General features: G+C 44.1%; 1 protein-coding gene across 1 annotated transcript in view; it reads right to left on the bottom strand.

Annotated features, from left to right (window-relative positions):
* KCNN4 (potassium calcium-activated channel subfamily N member 4) overlaps nucleotides 1-21,532 on the bottom strand; it is a 149,167-nt gene that overhangs the window by 29,996 nt on the left and 97,639 nt on the right. The window contains exon 2 of the mRNA XM_077456733.1: nucleotides 13,953-14,048. Within this exon, the coding sequence (XP_077312859.1) occupies nucleotides 13,953-14,048 (96 nt within the window). The remainder of the gene's footprint in view (nucleotides 1-13,952; nucleotides 14,049-21,532) is intronic.

Genomic DNA, 21,532 nt, shown 5'->3' with positions numbered 1-21,532 from the left:
TGCACCTTGGGAAGGCTGCATCACCAGTGCTCTGCAGAGAAATCTTGCAGCAAAACAAGGTCTCTAAGCCCTTGTACACACGGTCGGACCTGCCGACGGAAAACATCCGATCGGATCGTGTTGTCGGATAATCCGACCGCGTGTGGGCTCCATCAGGCTGCTTCCGTCGGAATATCCGACCGACAAAGTTTTAGAACTGGGCTGTAAAATTTTCTGACAACATGATCCGATCGGAATTTGTCCGATCGTTAGTAGAGAATTCCGTTCGGACAAAGTTCCACGCATGCTCAGATCAAATTACAAGACCAAAGCTATTGGCTACTAGCCTGAACGTAGTCCCGTCATCACGTTCTGAACGATCGGATTTTCCGACAACTTTGTCCGACTGTGTGTATGCAACACCAGTTTCGGACAAAATCCGTCGGACAAAATCCGACGTATTTTGTTGTCGGAATGTCCGAAAGTGTGTACAAGGGCTAAAAGAGCATGCGCGAGATCTTGTGCAGACTTTATTAGTGGGGCGGCCAGAGAACGAGAAAGAAGAAGCTGGCCTCAGATGGCGGCACAGGTTGCAGAGGAGGTGGGTGGACAGACCAGGGGGACCGACTGAAGACAAGAATAAGGAGATATGTGCGTGAAAGTTATTTTACTTGTTTCCATTTGCACACTTTAATGCATTTCACGCAAATGGCGTTTCACCCAATTTCCCTGAAATCTCCGGAAATCTGCAGAGGTTTCAGGGAAATGAAGACTCTTAATATAACTCATCTCTATAACAGTAGAGTGTCAGGAAAAGGCATGGAACTGCATCCCATAGCTGATTATTCAGCATCTTCATATCTAGAAGTGGATGGCTGGCAGCAGTCTGCGCTCCACCTTCAAAACACACACATTCTACCAATGGATTACTCACATCCGGCTGTGAAGTGACTGCAAAGATCACTGGAAGCTGCAGAATTAGTAAGGGACAGTGACAGGCAAAAACATGCAGAAATTCCTGGTACAAGAGAACCTGTCACAATACAAACATTCTCCATCAATACTGCATGAACATGTTTAATCTGCGTATACTTTGACATTTTTTATGATAGCCTTCATGTAAGCCTGCTCTCAATTTATATACAGCTTAATATGTCTTGCTGTGGTTGTCATTGGTTATTGTGGGACTGACATCTTGTCCTGAGCTGCAGCTCCTACATACAGTATCTCACAAAAGTAAGTACACCCCTCACATTTTTGTAAATATTTTTTTTCTATCTTTTCATGTGACAACACTGAAGAAATGACACTTTGCTACAATGTAAAGTAGTGAGTGTACAGCTTGTATAACAGTGTAAATTTGCTGTCCCCTCAAAATATCTCAACATACAGCTATTAATGTCTAAACCGCTGGCAACAAAAGTAGGTACACCCCTAAGTGAAAATGTCCAAATTGGGCCCAAAGTGTCAATATTTTGTGTGGCCACCATTATTTTCCAGCACTGCCTTCTCCATCTTCCGTTTGATAATGCCCCACAGATGCTCAATAGCGTTTAGGTCTGGAGACATGCTTGGCCAGTCCATCACCTTTACCCTCAGCTTTTTAAGTAAGGCAGTGGTCATCTTGGAGGTGTGTTTGGGGTCAATATGTTGAAATATTGCCCTGTGGCTCAGTCTCCGAAGAGAGGGGATCATGCTCTGCTTCAGTATGTCACAGTACATGTTGGTATTCGTGGTTCCCTCAATTAATTATAGCTCCAGCAGCGTGTGTGGTGGTAACCAGATGAGGAGTACAAAGACAAGTGTGTCTTGTCTACAGTCAAGCATGGTGGTGGGAGTGTCATGGTCTGAGGCTGCATGAGTTCTGCCGACACTGGGGAGCTTTGGAACCATGAATGCCAACATGTACCGTGACATACTGAAGCAGAGCATGATCCCCTCTCTTTGGAGACTGGGCCGCAGGGCAGTATTCCAACATGATAACCACCCCAAACACACCTCCAAGATGACCACTGCCTTGCTAAAGAAGTAGAGAAGAAAGGTGATGTACTGGCCAAGCATGTCTCCAGACCTAAACCCTATTCAGCTTCTGTGGGACATCCTCAAATGGAAGGTGGAGGAGCGCAAGGTCTCTAACATTCACCAGCTCCGTGATGTCATCATGGAGGAGTGGAAGAGGACTCCAGTGGAAATCTGTGAAGCTCTGGTGACCTCCATGCTCAAGAGGGTTAAGACAGTGCTGGAAAATAATGGTGGCCACACAAAACATTGTCACATTGGGTCCAATATGGACATTTTCACTTAGTAGTGTACTGACATTTGTTGCCAGCGGTTTAGACATTAATGGCTGTGTGTTGAGTTATTTGGAGGGAACAGCAAATTTACATACTACTTTACATACATTGTAGCAAAGTGTCATTTCTTCAGTGTTGTCACGTGAAAAGATATAATAAAATATTTACAAAAATGTGAGGGGTGTACTCACTTTTGTGACATACTGTATATTTGCATATAAGGGGTTTCCTGTTCTAGCATGACTGTGTCACAGTGCATAAAGCCAGCTCCATAAATATATGGGTTGATAAGTCTAGTGTGGAGGAACTTGAGTGCCCTACACAGATTCCTGACCAGGGATGAGCCGAACATCCCCCCCCCCCCCCGGTTCGGACCAGAACCTTCGAATGGACCGAAAATTCGCACAAACTTTAGGACCTTATTAAAGTCTATGGGACTCGAACGTTCGAAAAGAAAAGTGCTAATTTTAAAGGCTAATATGCAAGATATGCAACAGAACAATGAACAACACCAGCAATAAGGGGTATCTTCAGCTGTATACTGTGCAGGAGGTACACAACACCCACTGTAACAGCGCTAGGTTCCCAAGCAAAAAGACACTGTCCCTGCCTATCTAGCGCTTTCCCTGCAGGCCAACACACTACACAAGGCCGTCGCGCTGGCGGCCTTATATAGTGTGGGGTGTGCACTAAACCCCCGTAAGCTATAATTGGCCACAGGCATCCTGCCTGTGGCCAATTATGACTCTCCTCGCTGCCGGCGATGTGATTGGCCAAGCATGAGGGGTCACAGTGCATGCTTGGCCAATCATGAGCCAGCAATGCACTGCGATGGCGTAGTACATTATGGGCCATTCGTGCCACACGAATTTGGTGCGAACGGTACACAAAGTTCTGAATTCACTGAACAGGCGAACGGCCCTTGTTCGAGTCAAAAACCGAGCTCATCCCTATTCCTGACTCAACTCTACTAATAACCTTTGAGGTGGACCTGGAATGTCAACTGTGATCCAGGTCTTCTCCAACATACAGTAGATATAAAATGTCTACACCCCTGTTAAAATGTCAGGTTTCTGTGATGTAAAAAAAAGATAAATCATTTCAGAAGTTTTTCCACCTTTAACCACTTGCTGACCAGCCACAGTATATATACTGCGGCGGGTCGGCTCTCCTGCGCAGACCGTTGTACCCGTACGTTGGTTCAAGCATGTTAAAACTGCTGGCTCTCATGCGCACTGCATGCTGTGGGAGCGCGCCCGCGGTTCCCTTGGACTTGATGTCCGACCACCCCCATTTGCAGTGAAGAGAGGTAGACAATTATGAACGTAGTGACGCACTACATTGTTTTTCACCTCTTTAGCGCCACCCTTTGGGCTCCTTCTGCTAATTTGGTGTTAGTAGAAATTTGGCGAGTGTTCATTCTCACTTTTAATTTTGCATTTTTAATTTCGCGCTTTTCAGTTCGTTTCTGAGTGGCCGTTCATCAACCAGCCATGTTGCAGAATTGGAGGAGATAACGTGTTATTTATTATTGGCCTTGGAGTTATTGCTTTGACGTTATTTTTTTGTTTGAATAATTATTTGATTTTGTATATTTTCTATATTTTTGGATGCATAGGATGCACTTTTTGGTTACGTTCTATTGGCAGATATCATGTCTAATTGTATTTGTTTTCTTTTTTTAATGCACAATAAAAAAATTCTGGAGAATAATACTTGGCTTTACTTCAAATGGTATTTTGGGAGTAGGTAGTTACATTAAAAAAAATACAATGAATACAATGTAAAATTGACAAGGGACACCAGCATAGTTGTATCTTTGATCTTAAAAACTACGGGATAATGGTGTTGTGGCAACTTGCCCAAAAAAAAAAAAAAAAAAGCATAATATTATTCTTGATATCACTAGAAACAAAAAAGCCTTTGAAAATTAATTTGCAATAACTCCATCAGTATCACCAGCAAAGCAGCTTCATTATTATCCCATTAAAAAAGAAGAGAATTGTGCGCTGCATTTCCAGATTTCATAATCTGCCGCGTCACGAATGTTAATTCTCCATTACGAACGCTAGTTTACAAGACCGACTGCTTGTGCTTCTGAGCATGCGTGTTTGTACTTTGGACTTTTTTCTGACGGACTTGTGTACACACACTCGGAAAACCCGACAACACACATTTGTCCATTGAAAATTTGAAAACATGCTATCCAACATTTGTCTGCGGAAAGTCCAACAAGTGTCCGATGGAGCGCACACACGGTCAGATTTACCGCCAACAGCCTGTCATTGAACATTTCCTGACGGAAAGTCAGATTGTGTGTACGAGGCTTAAGTTTTACCTGACTATCTTCCTTGTAAGCAGAAAGACCAAAAACTATACCCTTAAACTAATACTTTGTTGAAGCGCCTTTTGATTTTATTACAGCACTCAGTCTTTTTGGGTATGAGTCAGCATGGCACATCTTGACTTGGCAATATTTGCCCACTCTTCTTTGCAAAAACACTCCGAATCTGTCAGATTGCGGGGACATCTCCTGTGCACAGCCCTCTTCAGATCACCCCACAGATTTTCAAGTCTGGGCTCTGTCTGGGCCATTCCAAAATGTTAATCTTCTTCTGGTGAAGCCATTCCTTTGTTGATTTGGATGGATGCTTTGGGTCGTTGTCATGTTGAAAGATGAAGTTCCTCTTCATGTTCAGCTTTCTAGCAGAAGCCTGAAGGTTTTGTGCCAATATTGACTGGTATTTGGAACTGTTCATAATTCCCTCTACCTGGACTATGGCCCCTGTTCCAGCTGAAGAAAAACAGCCACAAAACATGTCTCTGCCGCCATCATGCTTCACGGTGGGTTTGGTATTCTTTTGTTGATGTGCTTTGTTGTTTTTGCTCCAAACATATCTTTTGGAATTATGGCCAAAAAGTTCAACCTTGGTTTCATCAGATCATAACACATTTTCCCACATGCTTTTGGGAGACTTCAAATGTGTTTTTGCTAAATTTAGCCGGGCTTGGATGTTTTTCTTCATAAGAAAGGGCTTCCGTCTTGTCACTCTACACCAAAACCCAGACATATGAAGAATATGGGAGATTGTTGCCACATGTACCACACAGCCAGTACTTGGCAGATATTCCTGAAGCTCCTTTAATGTTGCTGTAGGCATCTTGGCAGCCTCCCTGACCAGTCTTTTCCTCAATTTTGGAGGTACGTCCAGTTCTTGGTAATGTCACTGTTGTACCATATTTTCTCCACTTGATGATGACTGTCTTCACTGTGTTCCATGGTATATCTAATTGCCTTGGAAATTCTTTTGTAACCTTCTCCTGACTGATACCTTTTAACAACGAGATCCCTCTGATGCTTTGGAAGCTCTCTGAGGACCATGGCTTTTGCTGTAGGAAAGACCTACTAGAACAGCTGAACTGTATTTGGGGTAAATCAGAGGCACTTTAAATGATGGCAGATGTGTGCTGACTCCTTTTTTAATATGAGTTTTAATGTGATTGCTTAATTCTGAACACAGCTACATCCCCAGTTATAAGAGGGTGTGCACACTTATGCAACAACATTATTTATTTATATATTTTTTTACTCCCCCCCCCAAAAGATTTCAGTTTGTTTTTCAATTGAGTTGTACAGTTTAGAGGTCACAATAAAGGTGGAAAAAGTTCTGAAATTATTTATCTTTGTCTAATTTTTTTACATCACAAAAACCAGGGTAACGGGGGTGTGTAGAATTTTTATATCCACTGTAAGCACCTGGACCTCAAAAATTTGTGTCTGGTGGGGAGACAGCACTCTAGCGTAATGGCTAGGGTGTGGGTTGTATATGGAATGCTGCTGACCACTGCACCCTGTACGCTGATCTGTAAATGATATACTCCTGACCACGGGACTCGGTACGTTGGACTGTGTTTGACATAATTCTTAGCACTGCACCCTCTACGCTGGTCTGTACATTACATACTCCTGACCACTGCACTCTAGGCTGCATATTCTTGACCACTACACTATGCTGGGTAATGTATGACATACTTCTTACCACTTCACTCTGTACACTGGTCTGTAAATGGCATGCTCCTGACCACTGCACTCTGGGCTGTGTATGGCATACTTTTGACCATGGAACTCTGTATGCTGAGCTGTGTATGACATACTCTTGACCAGTGGTGTTGGCAGGAGGGGGGTTGGAGTGTGGGGGGGGACTGACAGTGGCTGAAGCCCTGAGTTGGTCTCCAAAAATACCCGGGTCTCAGGTGGTCACTGTTCTAGTATTAGCCCCGAGCGCTGCTCGGGACTAATACATGCAGTCTGCCTCCTGGTCAGGTGGGTCAGTGTTTGTATGTCAGGTAGGTAGGTCAGTGTATATCTGGTAGGTAGGTCAGTATATGTCAGGTAGGTCAGTGTGTGTATGTCAGGTAGGTAGGTCAGTGTATATCTGGTAGGTAGGTCAGTATATGTCAGGTAGGTCAGTGTGTGTATGTCAGGTAGGTAGGTCAGTGTATATCTGGTAGGTAGGTCAGTATATGTCAGGTAGGTCAGTGTGTGTATGTCAGGTAGGTAGGTCAGTGCATGTAAGGTAGGTAGGTTAGTGTATGTCAGGTAGGTAGGTCAATGTGTCAGGCAGGTGAGTTTAGTGGTCAGCATTGATGGGCACCAGTAAGCCAGGCAGCAACCAGCAAGTGAGCTTACCCCCACCACACAAACCCACCGCCCAGCCAAAAAAAACCTGCAGCACTACCGCCGCTGCCACCCCCCTCCCCCGTGCCGGCCTTGGACATTGGACTGAAGCCCCTGGTCTTTTGCCCCCTAGCATCCCCATGCTCTTTACCACTGCACTCTGTAGGCTGAGCTGTATATAACATACTCCTGACCGCTGCACTCTACCGGGCTTTGCATAGTGAATATAAGACACACTATATTTAAATTTAAACTACAGTTTTTGAAAATTCAACGAACAACACCAATAAGGTGGATCTCACCCATTCCTCCACAGTCTATTAACCTCTGGTGAAAGCAACCATCACAAAGTAAATATGAAGCGTTGACTCCCGGCCAATTCATTAAGTGCTTGGATCGCCGTACACAAATATACCGAGCTAAACATTTGTTGCGTCATCTAAACATAATAGGACACATCATTATTCATATCCTGAATGCGGTCCTTGAACCACTGAGACCGAAATGGCACAATGCAACAATAAAAACGACCTTCTAGCCAAAAACAACCATCCGAGAACTCGCCAGTCCTTGCCTCGGGGTAGATTATAGAAACACTCTAATTGACTTATTTTTCCTCTCGGTGGTAACGTGTTACAAATTGCTTTTCCTACAGGAGGAACAGGTCAATGGTGTGAACACCGGCGTTCTCTTCCTTTAATGACTTAAACTGTAATTATGATAAGTCTGCACATTAGTGGGAACAGGAGTCCGAGGACCCCCCGTGCCAAGTCTATGTCAACTTGTGCAATAAAAGATCTGGTATTAAAGGAAACCGGTCCTATGGGAACCATGGAGGCTTCCATGGCTGACTTCTGAAACTGGAAATGCTGGTGGCTTGGCTGTTCTACTGACTTTTTGGCACAATACTTTGCTTTACAGACCCGGAACAAGCATGAAGATAAGGTCTTCTTTTGTCACCTGTCTTTGTTTCCTTTGGTCAGCAACTCTAACTATTAAAGCAAGGGGGTTAGTGTAAAAGCCAGGCAATTGACATTTCAGAGGGTCAGCTATGGCAGCCTTAACGCTTTAATCATGCCAATTTTATCTTAACCCCTTTGTGCCTAAGGGTAAAACAAATGTTAATGCCTAAGCACAATTTTGCAACTTTGATTCGTTTGTAAATCCATACATATATCATTGCAACTACTTTGCGCATCCAGGTGGAGTATACCGTGTTTTTTCAGGGCAAATTGTGCTTTCATTTGGTGGTAAATGGTAATGGATATTTCCTGATTTTTTTTTTATTATCAAAGGAAAACTGGTCTAAAATAGTAAAACAAATCATTTTTTAAACCACTTCAGCCCCAGAAGATTTGGCTGCTCGGTAATTTTTTTTTTGCGATTCGCCACTGCGTCACTTTAACTGACAATTGCGCGGTCGTGCTGAGTGCACCCAAACAAAATTGCTGTCCTTTTTTTTCCACAAATAGAGCTTTCTTTAGGTGGTATTTGATCGCCTCCGTGGTTTTTATTTTTTGCGATATAAACAAAAAAAGAGCGAAAATCTTGAAAAAAAACACAATATTTTGTACTTCATGCTATAATAAATATCCCCATTTTTTCTCAGTTTAGACCGATATGTATTCTTCTACATATTTTTGGTAAAAAAATCGCAATAAGCGTATATTGATTGGTTTGCTGGAGTAGATTTATAGCATTTTTATTATTATTAATATAATTTTTTTTTTACTAGTAATGTCGGCTATCTGCGATTTTTATCGTGACTGCGACATTATGGCGGACACATCGGACAATTTTGACACATTTTTGGGACCATTGGCATTTATACAGCGATCAGTGCTGATTACTGTAAAAATGTCACTGGCAGTGAAGGGGTTAACACTATGGGGCGATCAAAGGGTTAACTGTGTTCCCTGGGAGGTGATTCTAACTGAAGGGGGAGGGGACTGACTAGAGGAAGTGACGGATTGTGGTCCCTAGCTAATAGCAATCTGTCACTCCTCTCAGAACAGAACAGGGACTTGTGTGTTTACAGTGTTTACACACACACTTCCGTGTTCTGTCCCTCATGGTCACGATCAATCCTGGCCATTGGTCATCGTGACCGTTGGCCATGAGAATCGGCATCCCCGCGGTGCAGCGTGCGCGCGCCTGCTATCTTGATCCCGCTAGCCGCCATATAGCTAGGAAGGTTCCCGGGATGTGCCGACCTGCTGCAGGAAAATGACGGCAGCTGGTCAGCAAGCGGTTATAAAAAAAATGTAGCTGTATATTTCTTGCTACTACTATAACCTTCCATTGGAGAACAACCCAAAATAACTTTTCCTGCTCCTTACGATTGCAGCAATACCACATATGTGTATGTTAGTTGTTAATTGTACCTGTAGTAGAGACCAGGAACAATGGTGCGTATTTTGCTTTTTTTTAATTATCCTACATAAAACACACTAATGCCTTGTACACACGATCAGATTTTCCCGAGAACAAAAGGATGAAGGATGTTGGTACACACGGTCACACAAATGTTGGCCCAAAATTCCAAACGTGAGAAGGCGGTGACGTACAAGATGTACGACGAGCCAAGAAAAAGGGAGTTCAATAGCCAGTGCGGCTCCTTCTGCTTGATTCCGAGCATGCGTGAACTTTTGTGCGTTGGACTTGTGTACACACGATCGGAAATTCCGACAACAAAGTTTTGTGGGCGGAAAATTTGAGAATCTGCTCTCAAACATTTGTGGGTGGAAATAATGAACAGCAAATGTTTGCTGGAGCATACACACGGTCGGACAATCCGACAACAAGCTCACAACATTTGTTGTTGGAAAATTTGTGTGTACGGGGCATTAGACTGCTTTCACACTGGGGCGGGTGGGCGTTGACGGTAAAACATCATTTTAGCGGTGCTATTCGGCTGCCAGCTTTTAACCCCCGCTAGCGGTCGAATAAAGGGTTAAATGCGCCCGCGTAGCGCTGCTGCCGAGGTGCTTCGGCAGCGGTGCTCATTCATTTCAATGGGCAGGAGTGGTGTATAGACCGTCCCAAAAATACACCATCCCCCACCGTCCCAAAAATACACCATCCTCCACCGTCCCAAAAATACACCATCCTCCACCGTCCCAAAAATACACCATCCTCCACCGTCCCAAAAATACACCATCCTCCACCGTCCCAAAAATACACCATCCTCCACCATCCCAAAAATACACCACCCTCCACCGTCCCAAAAATACACCATCCTCCACCATCCCAAAAATACACCATCCTTCACCGTCCCAAAAATGCTGCCTGTAGGACATAACATTTATAACATTCCGTCCGCACTCGGCTCTTACACTGGGACTGCAGGGGAGGTGTTTTACAGGCGCTATTTGTAGCCCAAAAGCATCTGCAAAAATGCCCAGTGTGAAAAGGGTATAATACTAATTTAAATTAAGAAAACAAAATCCTGTCTGGAAAAAAAATACAATTTGACCCCAGATGACGTTGAAACGCGTCGGGAGGATAAGCTGAGACCACTATCTTCTTTTATACAAGCGCTTGATTTTACTGCTAAACAAGTGAGTGTATTTCCTTTGCTTTTCATGTATTAAAATTTCCATACGGAGTTACGTTATATGCCTTCCTTTTTCTTTTAATGGTGGGGCTGACTGCCTATATCTACTGAGTCCATCAATACCTTACACCTGTTCGGAGGTCCATCTGCAGGTCATATCTGGATAGAACATCTGATCCCCTCGGTATATTATACCACAAAGCTTGATTGACTCACTAGGTGTACACCTACCTGAGTTCAATCCCTCTGGTAAGCAGCTTCTAGTGTCTTTGGTGATGAATCTACTATCAGCTGTTATTACATCATACATATTTGAAGGTAAAGACCGTCACTGTATCATATCCACACGTGATTGAGGATCATCATCACACATGATTGAAGTTTTCACTGACTTTATTTTGGACATCACACGTCCAAGTTCCTCTATTTATAGACATCACATGTCGTAATAGAGGACTGCTTGGTGTATTTTTGAGCACATCATTTATTATTCATGTTCTTTGTACTCATATTATTTGTTATGGTTTATATGATCATATAAGCGCTGCACATTTCACCCAATTTGGAAAAAAAAAATACTGACCCTGACCTTTGACCCTGACCTTTACCGAAACACTAACCCTGGAAATTACCTACATAGAACCTTGATCTAGGTTTTTTTTTTTTTTTTTTTTTTTTATATTATATTATTATTTTAATTATTTTTTTACAAACACTCTTTTTTTTCTCTCTGTAAAGAAAGAGAGATATGATGTATCACTCTCCTCCATTCACAGAGAGAGAAAACACAGGAGGCGGGCTTCACAGTGACTGATTACTGTGGTAGCCAATCAGAGGCTATCACAACAATCAGGTCTTTACCCAATCACTAACCCTGTAAATTACCTACATAGAACCTTGATCTAGGAATTTTTTTTTTTTTATATTATTATTATTTTTATTTTTTTTATTTTTTACAAACACTCTTTTTTTTCTCTCTGTAAAGAAAGAGAGATATGATGTATCACTCTCCTCCATTCACGAGAGAGAAAACACAGGGGGCGGGCTTCACAGTGACTGATTACTGTGGTAGCCAATCAGAGGCTATCACAACAATCAGGTCTTTACCCAAACACTAACCCTGGAAATTACCTACATAGAACCTTGATCTAGGTTTTTTTTTTTATATTATTATTATTTTTATTATTTTTTTACCAAATACTCTTTTTTTTCTCTCTGTAAAGAAAGAGAGATCTGATGTATCACTCTCCCCCATTCTCAGAGAGAGAAAACACAGGGGGCGGGCTTCACAGTGACTGATTACTGTAGCAGCCAATCAGAGGCTTTCACAACAATCAGGTCTTTACCCAATCACTAACCCTGTAAATTACCTACATAGAACCTTGATCTAGGAATTTTTTTTTTTTTTTTTTTTTATATTATTATTATTATAATTTTTTTTATTTTTTACAAACACTCTTTTTTTTCTCTCTGTAAAGAAAGAGAGATATGATGTATCACTCTCCCCCATTCACAGAGAGAGAAAACACAGGGGGCGGGCTTCACAGTGACTGATTACTGTAGTAGCCAATCAGAGGCTATCACAACAATCAGATGACCCGGAATCGGATGTCCTGGGTCCCGATTGTTAGTAAAAATTCCCTTTCCTTTTCGATCTGCAGCACTGCAATTTTCTGTAAAATGCAATATGGCCACCTGGAGGTGTTCTATACACAGATGGTAAATAGAACACTCCCCCCCCCCCCCCCTTAAATGTAATTTCCTGCTTGTGTGATTGGTTCACTGATTTTCCCAGAAGTCTGCACTAAGATACAAGTCAGATTTTGGGCATCCCCTGCAACACAAAAGTCACTTTTTGGTGAGATGTTTACAAAGGGAAATGACATCGAATGCAGACCATGCCACTTTCCTCATTAGAACCCTGATTGATAATTATAAAGTCACCCCCATTAGAGACACTATGCACAGTGACACAGACAAGCAAACAGCTATTTTTCTCAGAATAACAAAAGGTCGGAATCTGCAACAAAGTTTGTTAAATGTACAGAGGTCACCCAGAGATTTATTATTATTATACAGGATTTACATAGCGCCAACAGTTTGCGCAGCACTTTACAACATGTGGGCAAACAGTACAATTCAATACAGGAGGAATCAGAGGGCCCTGCTCATTAGAGCTTACAATCTAGAAGAGTATTTTTTTTTCGACAAAAGTGGAGTTACTCTTTAACTACTTAAAGAGGGATTCCGCCCAAAAAAAAATATTAAAAGCCAGCAGCTATAAATACTACAGCTGCTGACTTTTAATAAATGGACACTCACCTGTCCTGGGTTCCAGCGATGCCGGCAGCCGAGGCCGATCGACCGCTCAGGCCTCGGCTGCTGCCGCCGCCATTCGAGGTGAGGGAATCAGGAAGTAAAGCGAATCGGCTTCACTTCCTGGTTCCCTACTGCGCATGCGCGAGCCACGCCACGCAATAGGAGATCTCCGCGCTGTCACTGGGACCCGCGTGTGTCCCAGCAGCCTGCGCGGCAGGGCAGGAAATGGCGTAGACTCCCGTGGGAGTCTATGCCCGGAAGTGGGTGAAAATACCTGTCTTTGACAGGTATCTCCACCCCCCTCCCCCCTGAAAGGTGTCAATTGTGACACCGGAGGGGGGGGGGGTTCCGATCAGCGGAGGTTCCACTTTAGGGTGGAATCCCGCTTTAAGGACCAGCCGCCGTCGTTATACCTCGCTACTTTGACATTAAATACCATCGTTATAGCAGCACCTAGCTGCCATAACCCTAGTATTTTTTTTTTTAAATGGCGGACTGTCCTCTTTCAGATTAATGTGGTCTCAGCGGCGGATTCGCGGCAAGATCACTTTTATCAGAGGTGGGAGAGGAGCCCCCTCCCGCCGTGCTCCGGTCGTCTCTGCCGCTTACTGGAGCCCTCAGTAGCGGCAGAGCTGATCGATTCCTCTCCGCTCACTGCCTGGATGGTCCCCCCGCTCGGCTCCATAGCATTGGAGGGTGGAAGTGACATCAAAAGTCACTTCCGCCCAATGCTCTTGAAGGGGAAATTTTTACAATTATTTTTTTCCAAATGGCATTACATTTTTTTTTTTTTTGCTATAAAAATGCAGTGATTGCTGTAAAAATGTCATTTGCAGGGAAAGGTTTAACACTAGGGGGCAATCAAGGGGTTAACTGTGTTCCCTGCTACGTGTTCTAACTGAAGGGGGGATGGGACTTGCTAGGGGAAGAGATGGATCTTCTCCCCTCAGAGAACAGGGATCTGATCTACTACTAGTCAGTACAACTTGGTGAGAAATGAAAGCGTGACTCTAGTAAAGGAAACATTGCTTCTTGGTAATGTATTATCTATCCTCCCTATTACATTTTATGAGTTTGAAGCAGAAGTAAAAGGCAGACGTGTTCATAAAATACAGAATCTTGGTACCTGGATCTCCTTGACGTGGAAGGTGATGACGAGGATAAGGAGAACGATGGTGGAGATGGTTATGCTGCATTTCATCAGGAACAGGTAGACAAACCACTGGAAGAAAAACACAACAGTCAGAGAGAGGAAAAAAAACTTAAACTTAAGTAAGACTGATGATAGGAATACAAAATGTTACAAAGTATAATACTGACAGCCTATGAATGAGCCTGCTGGGTCCTCACTGACTTTTTATCATCTTTTACATCAGTGACCTCCAAACTGCAGCCCTTTGCTTGACACTATTTATCCCACTGATACCAATGATGGGGCACTATTACACCCACTGATACCAATGATGGGGCACTATTCATTCCACTGATACCATTGATGGGGCACTATTCATCCCACTGACATCAATGATGGGGCACTATTCCTCCCACTGATACCAATGATGGGGCACTATTCCTCCCACTGATATCAATGATGGGACACTATTCCCCCCATTGATACCAATGATGGGGCACTATTCTTCCCACTTACACCAATGATGGGGCACTATTCCTCCCACTGATATCAATGATGGGACACTATTCTTCCCACTTACACCAATGATGGGGCACTATTCCTTCCACTGATATCAATGATGGGACACTATTTCTCCCACTTACACCAATGATGGGGCACTATTCCTTCCACTGATATCAATGATGGGACACTATTTCTCCCACTTACACCAATGATGGGGCACTATTCCTCCCACTGATATCAATGATGGGACACTATTCTTCCCACTTACACCAATGATGGGGCACTATTCCTTCCACTGATATCAATGATGGGACACTATTCCTCCCACTGATACCAATGATGGGGCACTATTCCTCCCACTGATACCAATGATGGGGCACTATTCCTCCCACTGATATCAATGATGGGACACTATTCCCCCCATTGATACCAATGATGGGGCACTATTCTTCCCACTTACACCAATGATGGGGCACTATTCCTCCCACTGATATCAATGATGGGACACAATTCTTCCCACTTACACCAATGATGGGGCACTATTCCTTCCACTGATATCAATGATGGGACACTATTCTTCCCACTTACACCAATGATGGGGCACTATTCCTCCCACTGATACCAATGATGGGGCACTATTCCTCCCACTGATACCAATGATGGGGCACTATTCATCCCACTGATACCAATGATGGGGCACTATTCCTCCCACTGATACCAATGATGGGGCACTATTCCACCCACTGATATCAATGATGGGACACTATTCCTCCCCATCCCACTGATACCAATGATGGGACACTAATCCTCCCACTGATACCAATGATGGGGCACTATTCATCCCCCTCCCACTGATACCAATGATGAGACACTATTCATCCCACTGATACCAATGATGAGGCACTGTTCCTCCAAATAATACCAATGATGGGGCACTATTCCTCCCACTGACACCAATGATGGGGCACTATTCCTCCCACTGACACCAATGATGGGGCACTATTCCTCCCACTGACACCAATGATGGGGCATTATTCCTCCCACTGACACCAATGATGGGGCTCTATTCCTCCAACTGACACCAATGATGGGGCACTATTCCTTCCACTTACACCAATAATGGGACATCATTCTTCCCACTGACACAATAATGGGGCACCATTCCTCCTACTGATACCAATGATGGGGCACTATTCCCCCTACTGATACCACCAATGGGGTACCATTATTTCTACTGACACCAATTATGGGGCACCATTCCTCCCACTGACACCAAAAATGGGGCATTGTTTACCCTCACTGAAGCCAGGTGTCAGAAACCATGAATCACGCTGAGACAGAAGTACAGTAAATCATACTTGTTTAATAATAATAAAAAAGGTAAACGTAGTCAAAACATAGCCAGAGTTCAGGAACTGGGACGGATAATCAGACAAGACAAAACGTCAGGGAGCCAGAGATGAGCGTAGTAGAACAGCAAGCAGGATCTGGAGCCAGAAGGAATGTCAGTCAAGAAAGTCTTTAACAGGAAGACAGAAGAGAGCATCTCTAGAGATGTGACCAAGATAAAGGCAGAGATCATCTGGACTGGACGGCTTAAGTAGGCAGGACTGACGAGCAGGATATCATCAACAGGTGAGTCACTGTGGAGAGATAGGAGCTGGCAAATAGCAGACAGCTGAGCGGCCGGCTCTGAGAAGGAAGGGCTGAGCACAGCCCTGACACTAGGTCATTTTCTACTCCCACTGGTCACAGTTCGTCCCAACTAAAGCCCAATGGACAGTAAACTGGCACTTTTTAGATCTGTTATAGGCAAGTAAAGTGATAATGCTATCCAGCAAACACTGCAGATGTACTAAAAGTTCACTTATTATTATCTTAATGGACAGCTAGCTTCCAAAGAACACCTTTCAGGGTCATTTTTGGAAATAAGTATGACTGAAAATTCTGATGTAATCAATAAAACAAAAATTTTAAAAAGTTGACCCTGGTGGCCATCGTGATCCTAATCTCTGCCAGTACAGTAGCTCTGTGTTATGTTTCCGATGATATTGATTAGATGGAGACATTCCTCGCTGTCACAGCAAACATAGCCAGGTGTTTTCTGAAAGAGAAATTTGGAAGTCCTTCAGCCCGTTGGCTCTGTCCTTCCTCCTCTCACCATAACAAGCAGGTCAAATGGACCATCTTACACCCCCTTTGCAGCTCCCTACCATATTAACATTTTCAATTTAATGAGGTCATAATCATTACAGAAGATGAAAACTGTAATAACAGGGGTCAATTTATAAAACATAATTTGCTGTGTCTCAAGCAACTAACATGAATAATCGCTGTAATTTATCGAATGAGTTTATTTGCTAAGATCGTCAGCTCTATGATTGGGGTATTTCAGGAAAATACCACATTATGGCCATCAGATGGCGATGATGATCATAACTAGAGTAGTCGGGTGAATGGTTTAGCCCGAGCATGATTTCAGGCCAAACATTGGCCGTTCTCCCTGTTCGGGAACACCCGAATTTGCAGGGCACCAGCGTTGCACCCCATTAACCACTTTCAGACCGGACCATTTTGCTGGTAAATGACCAGAGGTCTTTTTACACTTTGGCACTGCGCTGCTTTAACTGGTAATTGCGCGGTCATGCAATGTTGTACCCAAACAAAATTTGCGTCCTTTTCTTCCCACAAATAGAGCTTTCTTTTGATGGTATTTGATTGCCTCTGCGATTTTTATTTTTTGCGATATAAACGTAAAAAGACCGCAAATTTTGAAAAAAAATGATATTTTCTACTTTTTGTTATTAGAAAAATCCAATAAACTCAATTTTAGTCATACATTTAGGCCAAAATGTATTCAGCCACATGTCTTTGGTAAAAAAAAAGTCAATAATTGTATATTTATTGGTTTGCGCAAAAGTTGTCACATCTACAAACTAAGGTACGTTTTCTGGAATTTACGCAGCTTTTAGTTTACGACTGCCTATCTCATTTCTTGAGGTGCTAAAATGACAGGGCAGTACAAAACCCCCCCAAATGACCCCATTTTGGAAAGTAGACCCCCTAAGGAAATTGATAAGAGGCATGTTGAGCCCATTGAATATTTTATTTTTTTGCCTCAAGCGATTGAATAATGACAAAAAAAAAATTTTTTTTTTTTTTTTACACAAAGTTGTCACTAAATGATATATTGCTCACACATGCTATGGGCGTATGTGAAATGACACCCCAAAATAAATTCTGCTGCTTCTCCTGAGTACGGGGATACCACATATGTGGGACTTTTTGGGAGCCTAGCCGCGTACAGGGCCCCGAAAACCAAGCACCGCCTTCAGGCTTTCTAAGGGCGTAAATTTTTGATTTCACGCCTCACTACCTATTACAGTTTTGAAGGCCATAAAATGCCAAGATGGCACAAAACCCCCACAAATGACCCCATTTTAGAAAGTAGACACCCCAAGCTATTTGCTGAGAGGCATGTTGAGTCCATGGAATATTTTATATTTTGCCACAAGTTGCGGGAAAATTACAAACTTTTTTTTTTTTTTTTTTTTTTCACAAAGTTGTCACTAAATGATATATTGCTCATGCATGCCATGGGCATATGTGAAATGACACCCCAAAATAAATTCTGCTGCTTCTCCTGAGTACGGGGATACCACATATGTGGGACTTTTTGGGAGCCTAGCCGCGTACGGGGCCCCGAAAACCAAGCACCGCCTTCAGGCTTTCTAAGGGCGTAATTTTTTGAGTTCACTTCTCACTACCTATTACAGTTTTGAAGGCCATAAAATGCCAAGATGGCACAAAACCCCCACAAATGACCCCATTTTAGAAAGTAGACACCCCAAGCTATTTGCTGAGAGGCATGTTGAGTCCATGGAATATTTTATATTTTGCCACAAGTTGCGGGAAAATTACAAACTTTTTTTTTTTTTCACAAAGTTGTCACTAAATGATATATTGCTCACGCATGCCATGGGCATATGTGAAATGACACCCCAAAATAAATTCTGCTGCTTCTCCTGAGTACGGGGATACCACATATGTGGGACTTTTTGGGAGCCTAGCCGCGTACGGGGCCCCAAAAACCAAGCACCGCCTTCAGGCTTTCTAAGGGCGTTACAGTTTTGAAGGCCATAAAATGCCAAGATGGCACAAACCCCCCCCCCCAAATGACCCCATTTTAGAAAGTAGACACCCCTAAATTTAGGGGTACACTAGTGAGACTAGGTAATAAATGGCGGGTGCCCTGAAACTATAAAAAAATAACTAACCAACCAGCGTCACCTGTAACAGTTATATGGTGATCACTGGTGAAAGGGTTAACTAGGGGGCAATCAGGGGGCTTTATGCGGTAGTATATGGGGGTCCCTGGCGCTATAAAAAGCTGCGGCGAACCTAAATACCTACCTGCCTAACTAGCGTCACCTGTGACACTAATACAGCGATCAGAAAAACGATCGCTTATTAGGCTGGGTTCACACTGGAGCGATGCGGGAACGCCACGAATGCGCGGCGGGTTCCCGCATCGCATGCCTCCCGGCGGCAGTTCACACTGCCCTATGCGAACTGCTGGGAGTGTCAGTGAAATGTTAATGACACCCCCAGATCAGTTCGCATATCGCAGTGCGATCTGCAAACTTGGATCGCATGGTGTGAACACCCATGCGATCCGATTCTGCTGCGGACCAAAAAAAGGGTCCCGTGCGAGTTTGCGGCGGGTGCGGCGGGTGCGACACGAATTCAGCCATACTATCTGTATAGCTGAACTCGAATCGCACAGAGATCGGATGTGATTTGCACTGCAGTGCGGTGCGAATCACATCCGTTCTCATAAACCGCTGCAATGTGAACCCAGCCTTAGTGACACTGGCGACGGGGGGTGATCACGGGGTTAAACCTTTATTGGGGGGGTTAGGGGGGTACCTTAGAACTAAAGGGGGCTAACCCTAACTGCCCTAACAGTTATTAGTCACAAATGACACCTGCCGGGTGATCAGGGGGTTAAACCTTTATTAGGTAATAAATGGCGGGTGCCCTGAAACTATAAAAAAATAACTAACCAACCAGCGTCACCTGTAACAGTTATATGGTGATCACTGGTGAAAGGGTTAACTAGGGGGCAATCAGGGGGCTTTATGCGGTAGTATATGGGGGTCCCTAGCGCTATAAAAAGCTGCGGCGAACCTAAATACCTACCTGCCTAACTAGCGTCACCTGTGACACTAATACGGCGATCAGAAAAATGATCGCTTATTAGGCTGGGTTCACACTGGAGCGATGCGGAAACGCCGCGAATCCGCGGCGGGTTCCCGCATCGCATGCCTCCCGGCGGCAGTTCACACTGCCCTATGCGAACTGCTGGGAGTGTCAGTGAAATGTTACTGACACCCCCAGATCAGTTCGCATATCGCAGTGCGATCTGCAAACTCGGATCGCATGGTGTGAACACCCATGCGATCCGATTCTGCTGCGGGCCAAAAAAAGGGTCCCGTGCGAATTTGCGGCGGGTGCGGCGGGTGTGGCGGGTGCGGCGGGTGCGGCGAATGGCTGAACTCGAATCGCACAGAGATCGGATGTGATTTGCACTGCAGTGCGGTGCGAATCACATTCGTTCTCATAAACCGCTGCAATGTGAACCCAGCCTTAGTGACACTGGCGACGGGGGGTGATCACGGGGTTAAACCTTTATTGGGGGGGTTAGGGGGGTACATTAGAACTAAAGGGGGCTAACCCTAACTGCCCTAACAGTTATTACAGTCACAAATGACACCAATGCAAAAAAAAAAAAAAAAAAAAAAAAAATGACATTGGTGTCACTGTGACTGGGGGGGCAGGGGTAATTGGGGGGGTGATCGGGGGGTAAAGGGGGGGTGTGAGTGTGCCTGGCATGTTCTACTGTGTGTGGGATGTGTTGGTGCAACTCACTGATCCGCTCTCCTCCGTGTCGGAACGAAAAATACCGACACGGAGGAGAGAATACATCACTTCCTCTCCTGTGTTTACATTACAGGAGAGGAAGTGATGTCACCGGGGATTTCCATTCGTCGGGAGCGATCGCGAGGGGGTGGCCATGAATGAATGGCCGTCCCCTCGTCCGGGATCGCTCCCGAACGAAAACCGACCGCCGCAGGCACCGGGCGGGGGCCCGATCGGGCCCCCGACCCGCGGGAGGCAAATCACGTACATGTACGTGCTTATGCCTGCCCGTGCCATTCTGCCGACGTACATCGGCGTGAGGCGGTCGGCAAGTGGTTAATGGTCCTACTGCCTCCTGAGACCTGTCCCAAAAGGTTGCTGGCAGGGAAGGGGGGGGGGGGTTTGCTGGCAAAACTAGCCACTCCCACCCAAAAAAAGAAAATCCAAATATGACAGAGGAGGGGGAAGTAGGAGGAAGAGCGTATCTTCCCTTTTTGGGTGAAGTTCCTCTTTAAATGAGGCTGGCCATTAGTCATGTGCAATTTGTTTAATTCCAAATCCAACTAATTTGTTAATTCAGAAATATCCAAATTAGTGAAAACCCATTTAACAAATTTTTTAGAATATTTGTAAATTCGTACATTCGCACATTCGTACATTCGCACATTCGTAAATTCGTACATTCGCACATTCGTAAATTCGTACATTTGCACATTCGTAAATTCGTACATTCGTAAAGTCGGAAATCTGAAATAATAATTAACTAATAATAACTTAACTATTACTAACTATTAAATTATAGGTATTGTAAATTCCTTTCAAATTTGGCTGTTAGAGAACGTAGCAGATATAAATTTATCCGAAGTTACGAATTATCCAAAATAATGAATTAATAATAATAAATACCGTATATACTCGAGTATAAGCCGAGATTTTCAGCCTCTTTTTTGAGGCTGAAAGTGCCCCCCTCGGCTTATACTCGAGTCATCGCTGTCTGCCTGCTCGATCAGCGTGTCGAGCAGACAGACAGCGGCCATTCTATAATTCAAAAGCCGCGCCTCCGGCTCCGCCTTTGCCTGTGATAGGCGGAACACTGAATTTCCCAGCAGCCTGTGTTCCGCCTATCACGGACATCGTCTCATCCTCGT

This window comes from Lithobates pipiens, unplaced genomic scaffold, assembly GCF_037356315.1.
Source record: "Lithobates pipiens isolate NorthernLeopardFrog02 unplaced genomic scaffold, aLitPip1_a1.2 Scaffold_27, whole genome shotgun sequence".
Classification (NCBI taxonomy): domain Eukaryota; kingdom Metazoa; phylum Chordata; class Amphibia; order Anura; family Ranidae; genus Lithobates; species Lithobates pipiens.
Note: the sequence above shows the minus strand (reverse complement) of the source record. Positions and strands in the feature narration are given on the sequence as shown.